Consider the following 10,771-nt stretch of genomic DNA (forward strand, 5'->3'; position numbering starts at 1 on the left):
CCCGCGTCTCCTGCATCGGCAGGTGGACTCTCAAGCACTGCGCCACCAGGGAAGCCCCACGTTAGCTTTCTTATGCTCAGTGTTTACTTGGCATATTTTTTTTTTTACTTTTTATTTTATATTGAAGTATAGTTGATTAACAGTGCTGTGTTAGTTTCAGGTGTACATATATATATATTTTTTCTTTTAACTCTTTGTGTCTTTATGTTTCAACTTTGCTTTTCATAAACAGCATATAACTGAGTCCTGCTCTTAAAAATTCCAGTGTATTAGCCTTTGCATTTTAATCAGGGTTTTAGTTAATGTGTATATAGTATAGTTGTGGATATGTATGGGTTTAAGCCCACCATCTTGGTTTTGTTTTCTATTTGTTCTGTTTGCTCTCTGTTCCTCTGTTCCCCCTTGCTGCCTTCTTTTGAATGAACTGAGTCTTTTTTTAGTGTTCTGTTTTATCTCCTCTGTGATTTATCTCCTCTGTATGATTTTTAGTTATGCCTCTTTGTATGTGCATTTTTTAGTAGTTGTCCTACAGAGTATAAGGTGCATTTTTAAATTACCATATTTTTTTCTTTTCATAAACAGTATAAACTTACAACAGTAGACTTCCAATTACCACCCTTTTGCCCTCTATGCCCTTGTTTTATAGACTTTAATTCTACATATACTCTGAGCCCAACAATATGTTACTAGTTTTACTTTATGAAATTAATAATAGGTACTCTTTTAAAAAATTTAATGTCTTATTTACATATACATGGGTGTGTGTGTGGTTTCATCTTTTATTTTAAAAATATTTATTTATTTATTTATTTTGGCTGTTCCTGGTCTTAGTTGCGGCATGCAGTATGTTTTTTCTTTAGTTGCAGCATGTGGGCTCTTAGTTGTGGCCTGTGGACTCTTAGCTGTGGCATGCATGCGGGATCTAGTTCCCAGACCAGGGATCGAACCCGGGCCGCCTGCATTGGGAACGCAGAGTCTTACCCACTGGACCACCAGGGAAGTCCCTCATGTCTTTTAATATCAAATATTTATCCATTCTGATTTTCTTCATTCTGTTCTGCAGAACTAAGTTTCTGTCTTGTGCTATTTCCCTTAAGTTCCTTAGGCTAATTTAATTTGAGCATTTCTTGTAATGCAGATCTGCTAGAGAATTCTTTCATGTTTTGTCTACCTGAAAATGTCTTTATTTTACCTTCATTTTTGATGGATGTAGGACTCTGGATTGATAGGTTTTTTCTTCCCCCCGCACTTCTAAGAAGTCATTTCTGTTTTCTTAAAAGTTCCATTTTTTTTTCCCCTCATGACAGGTCATCTATCTTTCTTACTGTTCTCTTGTATGTCATCTCTTTCTTTTGCTGCTTTCAAGATTTTCTTTTTCTGAGGTGCCTAAATGGGGTTTTCTTTATTTTACCTTGCTTGGGGTTCATTGAAGTTCTTGGATATAGGAGTTGATAATAATTCTCAGTTTCAGAAAATTTTAGCCATTATCTCCTCATATGCTTCGTTTGCCCCCTTTTCTCTTTCTTCACGTTCTGGAACTCTAAATGCATTATGTTAGATCATTTGATACTGGTTTCAGTTACACCTGCAGGATTTTAATTTACAGAGGTGGCTGAGTGATGACATGTAGAGGCTAATGCCACTGGAAGAGAATTTTATTCCTTACACTTTGCAAGAGAAAAGGCCACACCATGCCACATAGGGCCATGTGGGGATAGACCAGGTTTTGGTCCGGAGTCAGGAAGGAGTGAGGGGAAATCCTAGACTAGAGCTTTTACTGGGGTGTCTGTAAGGCAGAGAAGGGGAGAAAGCATAGGATTAGCTACTCTGAGTAATATTGGTGAGCTCTAGGCTGTAGGCGTGGTTTTCAATTGTCTGGTATCTGGCCTGGGGGTGATTTTAGGGCAGGGAAGATATTGGCTGGACGTGTGAGTTAGATAAAGGGGGCAGTTGGGGATATAGACTTGGGTTTGGTTGCTTTGCATGTGGAAGTTGTGTTCCTGAACTCTTCATCACTGTTATTTTATTTTTCATTCCTTGCATATCCATTTGTGTCTTTTTAATAGTTTCCATCTCTCTGCTGAAATTCCCATCAGTTTATGTGTGTCGGCCGCCTTTTGCCATGGATCCTTTAACATATTTACTGTTGTTTTCAGGTTTCAGTTCCCCTCCCCCTGCCCCTCCCCCAGCCATACCTGGGCTATTTCTGGGTCTGGTTCTCTTGACTACTTCCTCTCTTGATGTTGGGCTACATTTCTTTGCTTCTTTGCATGCCTTGTAATTTTCTGGTTGAATACCAGGGATTGTAAGAGAGCAGTAGAGACTAAGGTAAGTAATATTCATATCTGGTAAAGGACATGCCCATTTTTCCATCAGGCTGCTAATGCACAGGGCTGTCAGGTCAGTTGGCAGTTGAGCTGAGATTGGGCTTTGTTGTTACTTTAGTTAGATTCTGTTAGTCACGGGCTTCCTGTGATTTGAGGATGCTATCTGAACCCTCTCTGGAAGCTCTCCCGCCCTGCCCCTCAGTCTTAGCGGACACACCTCTTTCAGCTCTGCTCTCAGACTGCCCCTGAGCACCTGCGGAAACACTGCGGGAAGGAGTGAGAGGGTGGGTTCACATTCTCTTCGTGTCTGTGTCTTCTAAGGATTTCAACCATCACACCAGCTCATAGTCTACCTTTAAAACTTTGTTAAAATCCTGTTTTCCTCATCTCTGATGGCTGCCTCTTTGTCCTGCTGCTTCACAAAGGATGAAAACAGCTGTATGTGCGCACGTGCCTTCTCTCCAAGAAAGGACTTGTTACTTTCTGCATTTTAGTTAACTAGGGATTTTTTGCATTTTCAGTTCTCATATGGTTCTTCACTTTGCTTTACTTTACCTACTTGCTGCGCCGTGCAGCATGTGGGATCTTAGTTCCCCGACCAGGGATGCAACCCACATCCCTGCATTGGAAGCATAGAGTCTTAACCACTGGACCACCAGGGAAGTCCCATCAGATGGTTATTTAAGATAAAGCAAAACAAAACTGTGATTTTATAGGTTCTCCATCTTGTTCATGTTCTTAAGGTGAGAATGATGTTGTCTTGACAACTTCTATGCAGCTGTTCTCTAATGATTAATGGGTTGAATTCACTTTTACTGGAGAAAACAATCCTCATTACTATGTCATTGCTTACTTGCTCTATTTGAAACACCTTTTTAGTGGACAGCAGAAAGAAGTTGTTATAAAGTCTTCCCCCTTAGTAAGATCAGGTAACATGCTTTAATTATCTCAGGAAAAAATGTATGCATTTAAAAAATTTTCCAGCGACCCTTATGAGAAGCTAATTATGACTGCTACATTTCTAAAACTTTTAAAAGTGTTTTGCTTGGCTTTGGCACTTTCCCCTTAGAGTATAATTTAGTGCAGGACTTGTAATGTGCTGGGGTGTTTTTTTTTCCCCTCTTCCTTTTCAACATTCCTCTTAGAAAAGCATTAGAATATTCCCAATTTGTTACCATCATAAATTTTGGTAGCTGCTTCTTAGTTTTTTCTCTTACTTTCTCCATTTACAGTAATATCAGTTGACATCTCATAAATGTCTTGTGAATGTTTCTCTCTTGTATATTTTCTTAATATACAGGCTCATTGATCTGCCATGTAGAATCTAAGGAAAATGCATGTCTTCCACATGCTTTGAGAGCACTATAAAAAATGCAGTTGAAAGAGAATTAATAGATATGGGGTCAAACATAGAATACAGATAGATACTAGTTTCCTAAAACTGTTTCTCACGCATCTGCCTTGGGTAGTGTCTGATGTGTAACAGTCTGTACTGTTCTGAATGAATGAATGAAACGAGATTGAGGTGCTAATTTAAGAATAAGAACCTGTTTAACCTGTTACTTCAGATTTCAGTTCTCAACCTTGTGCTCTACAGATAATAATTTTGGTTTTAAGTAAGGACAGACTATCCCGGCCAGGTGCTCTCTCTTGTCTGGTCCACTTTTCCTTCGTGAAGTTTATCCCATTGCCTTTGTATGCCAGGAATCGTCTTTGCCTTGCTCTGCATGCAGGATTATCCAGAGCTTAGCACAGTGTGTGATACACAGCCCGTACCCAATGTTAGTTTGGTCGAGATGATTATTTGATGAAGGAAGAAGGGGAGGCGCCGTCCTCAGCTGGACCCGTGTGACGCATTGCAGCAGTATCTGCTCCAAGAACCCCAGATTAGAACGTTCTCAATCCTGGTTCTAGCTTCTGGGGAGTTGCTAATGTTTTTCCCTTAGCTACTCCGTGAAACAAAAAAGAGATCATTGCTATTTCTTTCTTTCTGTAAATGTGCATAATCCAGCACATTGTTGTGAAATTTTCTGTTCTTCACTAGCCTCGTGGTCACCGTGTTGTTCTATACGTCCATTAAATCTTACTAATAAAACATGTCTTTGTTTCAAAAACTAGAGAATTTTTATGGTTTAATGATGAGATGCTATTAATACTGTAGGTTAAAGTGTGTCCTTAAGTCTCCGATTGGCCTACTGATTTCCTAGCAATTATTAAAAAAGGGGAAGAAACTTGAGCAATTTACAATGGTTGAAACGTGTTTTAGTGCGCGATGTTTTATTTAGAGGTAGGGGCTTATAGAGGATGGCTGTGGGCAGCGTGTGTGGTAGCACATGGGGCCCAGCTTTCGGTAATACTGGTGACCCCTTTAAGTAACATGTGGCAAGTGTGATCCGAGGGATCACTGCAATGTGATGAATTAATTCTCCAAACTGGAATTGTGAGTTACCGTGTTACTGTTTTTCAAAATGGGAACAGAAATAGAATTCTTTCCTTGTAGGTGACAGATTTCTACTGAATCTCTTATCTTGCAGCAGGTTGGTTTCTTTGTTCTCTGCGTATCCCTCAAAGGGCTAGGGGGCTCAAGTCTGAGGCATCACGCCTCGGAGGCAAGGAGTAGAATAATGCTTTAGTTTTTATGCCACATTGGATTTCTATCCAGTTGTAATATGGCTGTTTCATCTGAAGCCTGACAATTGCTTTTGTCCTTACTTTACTATCTGTAATTCTAGTTCATGAGTCTTCATCATTCAACACTTTTGTCTTGTCTTCCAAGTTATCAGAAACAGTCATTATTTCTCTTATCTGCTGCTCTATGTACAACTTAGTTAAGAGTATCCAACCAGGGACTTCCCTGGTTGTCCAGTGGTAAAGAATCCGCCTTCCAAGGCAGGAGATATGGGTTCGATCCCTGGTTGGGGAACTAAGATCTTATATACTGCGGGGCAGCTAAGCCAGCACGCCACAACTATTGAGCTTGCATGCCTCAACTAGGGAGAGAAAACCCACACGCCACAATGGGAGAGAGAAAACCCGCACGCCACAACGAGAGAGAAACCCTTGTGCCTCACTGAAGATTCTGCATGCCACTACTAAGACCCGACGTGGCCAAAAAAAAAAGGAAAAATAAATGAATATTGAAAAAAAAAGAATATCCAACCATATACTGGTAGTAAATATTATCTCCCCTCGAGTATGAATGGAAAACCTTAGGGGGAAAACCAAAAGAAACTAGAAAGCACAGGAAATTTCATCAGGTTCGGTGTCTGATTTTGAGTATTATAAGTATAGTAAGTCCTTATTTGCTACAGTTGTTTTTGGCTCTCAACGAATCCCTTAACTAGTTATTGTTGTTATATTGTAAATTATCTGTCTTTTATCCTTTATTCTTGGAGTGACAGCTTTCTTACTCATCATTTTGTTGCCCATAGTATGTAGTAGCACCTCATGACTATTTCTCAGGTCCATTCATTTGTTTTTCCTTCATCTTGGTCACTCTGTCTTATCCTCTGAGTCTTCTAACAAATCTTTGCACCCACCCCTCTTCAGTCTGTTTTCCGCCCAGCAGCAGCCAGTGTTCATGTACACCTTTAATCTGATCATGTTAACCCCCTACTAAAAACTTTCAGTGACATTTAGGATAAGCAAACCCTTAGCATGGCCAAGGAGGCCCTTTGTGGCGGCACCCCGGGCTGCATCTCCAGATTTCCATCATGTTGCTGGTCCAGCTGGTTTGTAGGACCCGTGATGAGGCTGATCCCAGCTCCATGAAAGTGCGCTCTTTCCTCCTAGGTGCCTCTTTGGTCTAGGGGACGACTCTGGCCCTATTGCTCCTGCATGGCTCATTTATCCTTAAAGCCTCAGATTAAATGTCGCTTCCCCAGGGATGCCTAACTTCCAGGCTTAGGCCAGGTTTTCCTTTTCTAACTCCATAGTACCTTGAAATCCTGAAGTTGCCCAAAGAGACTGGCAGCGGAATTAGCTCACTGACAAGTCTCCTAGACCACAGTGATTTAGCATATTTGAAACTGAAAGCTGTTATATGTGGACACGCATCTCCTGATGTCCTGCTCATTTCCTCTTTTCCTTCTAGGTAGCTGGTTTCACTCATTTACACTTACCTGACTCCCTGGCAGCGCTCTGTGTACTTGTAACTGGTTATTTGCACATTGTTTACCTTTCGCTTTCTCTGCTAGATAGTCAGCCCTTTGTGAGCTGTATGCTGAGCCCAGTGCCTAGCAGGTAGTGAGATATTTAATAATTCCTGACCCTCTGGTACAAGACCTAAAAGCACAACAGATAATATTTCAATGGTTGTTGAACTGAATGTTTGTAAACCCCGTGTTTGTATTCCCGTGACAGACTTTGCCATTTTAAACCTGGGGTCCCGTTTTTCTCTGCTGGTTTTGCCATTCCTGGATTAGAAAAGCTGTTAACTTTCTGTTATATATTTGCTGTAGCCTCTTACTGTCCATTTTATACTTTAGTTCACTTCGTTACATATTAAGTGTTTGAATCCATTCCATATACTTTTGGGAGAGGTCTTTAGCTATTTTTTCTCCTTTACAAGAACGGAGCAGTCATGCAGACCTGAGACCCCTGTGTGTAAATATTGTTTTATCACTTAACCGATGTAAAGAAAAACATGCCTGCCATCTGAAGTTTTCCCTCACAATTTTAATTAACTCTCCTGAGCCCAGTGTGGGTTACTAAGAATAAGGGCCAAAATCTTCACGTCCCATTCGAGGCAATTCTTAAAACAGCCTGGTTTTCTGGGCATCTTGCCTCGATTCTTGCTCCAGAAGGATGCTGTGCATAGAAGAGCAAGAGGAGGTGGAATCTTGGTTGTGAGCTCCGTAGTGCCAAGGTGATGGCAAAGTGGGCCGACGCTGAAATGTTTAGGGTAGACAGTAAAGAGCCGTTTTGCTGTTCAGGAGTGGGGTTGGGGGATTACAAGTGATTTTTTTTTCCCACAAAATTCATAGTCTGGAGAAAATGGTTGAAGACAAGAGACTATCAGTTGCAGCTATAGTTACTTGGTAGTGAACTTGAAGCGCATAACTGCTCAGGCTTTATAACCATCACTTGGGGAGAAAGCCTAACGCCTGTGGGTGTGAACATTGGGGGCATCGCGTATTTGTATTTGGCATATGATGCCTTTGGAGTACTGCATGCTTTATAGTACTTTATAAACATTGTAGCGATTATTGAATTGCACTTGCTTCTTGCAGCTTTGCTTTACTTGTAAGAGATTTTACCCAATACTTGAAAATGAGGTGAAGTACTGTTACAGGAGTGTTAACTTTAAAAACTATATTCAGGGGCTTCCCTGGTGGCGCAGTGGTTGAGAGTCCGCCTGCCGATGCAGGGGACGCGGGTTCGTGCCCCGGTCCGGGAAGATCCCACGTGCCGCGGAGCGGCTGGGCCCGTGAGCCGTGGCCGCTGAGCCTGCGCGTCCGGAGCCTGTGCTCTGCAACGAGAGAGGCCACAACAGTGAGAGGCCCGCGTACCACAAAAAAAAAAAGTATATTCAGCATCAAAGGAGAATGAATGTTTACTTTCCATTTCAACCATCTATTTTCATTTCCAGTTGTCTGTGGTTTGGAGTATTCTACCTTTTCATCCCTTGCCAGAAAGGTTCATTTTTAATACTTTTGATCAAATATACAAAATTTGTTTCATTGGAGAAACCACCACAGTTGAAGAGGAATTATTAATGGGTTTTCTACCTAGGTCTCCTTTCCAATATGATGAGTTTTCTGGAAGACTCTCTAAATATCCAAATAAACTGAACTGAGAAAGATTGGCATTTGGCCCTGAGGACCAACCCAGAGCTCTAAGAAAATACAGAGGAAACACCCTAAACAGTTAACAGTGCTATCTTCTTGGAAGTGGAATTGGGGTGGGGTGAAAGATGATTTTCTGCTCTCACTCTGCCCGTGCCTGTGTAACAATAAACGTGTATCTCTTTTATAAATAAAATTTAATCATTACTACAACCTCACACCTATTAGAATGGCTACTTTCAAAAAAAAAAAAAAAGAAAGAGAGAGAAAATTACAAGTGTTGGTGAAGATATGGAGAAATCGGAACCCTGTGCATTGTTAGTGGGAATGAGCAACATTAAAAAAAAAAATTACATTTGACCCCTCTTGTGAGACAAAACTATTTCTCACTACTCACAGAACACTTCTGTACTCAGAATGGTGTGGGTTTCTCTGCACTAAGCAATTTTCCAATTCTCTGTGGAGACCAAGTGTCCTATGATTGAACTCAGTTTTGACACTAAGTAGAGTTCATGAAGACCCAACAGATCAAGGGCTCAAGACTGCCCCCTACCGCTTCAGATGCCAGTCACAAGTCCAGGTTGTCAACAGTGCTTTTGGTTATAAATCAGGCATTCCCATGACCCTGTCCTTGAGTTTGATAATTTGCTAGAATGCCTCACAGAACTCTGGAAAACAGTTTACTTACTGTTGCTGATTTATTACAAAGGATATTTTAATGGGAACAGACAAAGAGATTCATGAAGAGATGTATAGGGCAAAGTATGGAGGAAGGGGCTTGGAGCTCCCATGTCTTCTCTAGGTGCTCTCCCTCCAGCATCTTCATGGGCTCACCAGCCTGCAAGCTCTCTGAACCCCAGGGATTTTTATGGAGGCTTCATTGTGCAGGAATGATTGATTAAATTGTTGGCCGCTGGTGTTTGAGTCAAATTTCCAGCCCTACCCCACTCCTGGGAGATGTATGGGGGGGGTGGTGGAGCTGAAATTTCTAATCCTCTAATCACATGGTTGGTTCCCTTGGCAACCGGCCCTCATCCTGAGACTTTCCAGGAGCCCCCCAGCCCCGTCAGCTCATTAATATACAAAATGACACATCATTGCAGAGATTCTAAGGGTTTTAGGAGCTGTGTGCCAGAAACTAGGGTCAGAGACCAGACATATATTTATTATGTCATGCTGGACAACTCCACTTGTGGGTATATACCCAAAAGAATTGGAAGCAGGGTCTCAAGGAGATATTTGTACACCTATGTTGATAGCAGCATTGTTTACAGTAGCCATGTGGAAACAAGCCACATGTCCATTGATGGATGAATGGATAAGCAAAATGTGGTCTGTACATACAATGGAATTCTGTTCAGCCTTAAAAAGGAAGGAAATTTTGACACACGCTATAGCATGGATGAAAATGGAGGATACTTTACTAAGTGAAATAAGCAAGTCACAAAAAAGGCAAATACTGTATGAGTCCACTTCTAAGAGTTACCTAGAGTAATCAAATTCACAGAGACAGAAGGTAGAAGGGTGGTTGTCAGGGGCTGTGAGGAGGGGAAATGGGGACTTTTTCACGGATACAGAGTTTTAGTTTTACAAGATGAAGAGTTCTGGAGACTGGACTCAACACTGCTCAACTGTGTAGTTAAAAATGGTGAAGATGGTATATTTTATGTTCTGTGTATTTTATCACAATTAAACATTTAAAAGAAACAACTACCACAATGAAAAATTAGAAAGTAGAAAAGGAGGTTTGTTTTTAGCAGCCAAGGGGTAACCTGATCTGTTCCTGGTGTCTTGCAGGCCTGGAGTTTCTCTGACCATGCAGGCGTTTTCGGAAGAGGAAAGGAAGCAGTGGTTGGAAGCTCTGGGTGGAAAAGAAGCTGTAAGAATAACCAATGGTTGAGTTTTATTTCAAATCCTGTAGAGTTGGCTTGTGTTCGTTTTCATGTTGTTTTTGCTTTATAGTATTTGAAAAAAATTCCCTGCTGAAACTGGTGTCTGAATTCCTCTTGGAAGCATTCGGTATTCTAGAAATTTGGCTTGAGGTGGTAGGGGCACACATGAGACTGATATATCGTTAGTTTTTATTTTTGATTTTTCTTGACTTTGCCGCTAGGATTTGCTTTGCTTGAGGAAGTCATCTGAATCCTCAATTTCTTTTTTCCTACCTGTGACAGTACTTTGGTTGATGAACACAATAAATGCTTGCAATTTGATCTCAGTGGAGATGGAAGAGTAAATATGAGGCTGTGCAGGCAATATTAGAAGTGACTGCTGTAACTTATTTTGCATCATTTGACAATTTATGGTTCAGCCTAATGATTCACAGTGTGCAATATTATGTAGCCGTAGTGAATGGGCCTCTGTATTCAGATTGGTTTGAGGAATAGATTAAAGGCAGTGATAGAGATCCAGAGGCACAGGACTTCAGTCAGTTTGCCGCTTTATTCAAGCACTACCTTCCTCTCAGTGGACTGGTGGCATTTGGGAGCTGAGAATTGGATAGCTCATCTATTGAATGGGAGACTTAGTGAGGATAATTATAGAAAACACCAGAGAACCAATTTCAATCAACGCTGCTTACAGTCTTATGCCTCTGAACAAACCACCAGTGCAGGCACCAGGTGGGCTTACCTGGAGAGCATTTGCCATTTCAGCAGG

The 10,771-nt window shown here is 41.2% G+C and overlaps 1 protein-coding gene across 1 annotated transcript in view; it reads left to right on the plus strand.

The window, feature by feature from the left end:
• The window catches only part of ARHGAP10 (Rho GTPase activating protein 10), a 342,299-nt gene that overhangs the window by 156,987 nt on the left and 174,541 nt on the right, over positions 1–10,771 (plus strand). Inside the window, exon 11 of the mRNA XM_007472009.1 lies at positions 9,911–9,992. Within this exon, the coding sequence (XP_007472071.1) occupies positions 9,911–9,992 (82 nt within the window). The remainder of the gene's footprint in view (positions 1–9,910; positions 9,993–10,771) is intronic.

This window comes from Lipotes vexillifer, unplaced genomic scaffold, assembly GCF_000442215.2.
Source record: "Lipotes vexillifer unplaced genomic scaffold, Lipotes_vexillifer_v1.1 scaffold269, whole genome shotgun sequence".
Taxonomy (NCBI): domain Eukaryota; kingdom Metazoa; phylum Chordata; class Mammalia; order Artiodactyla; family Lipotidae; genus Lipotes; species Lipotes vexillifer.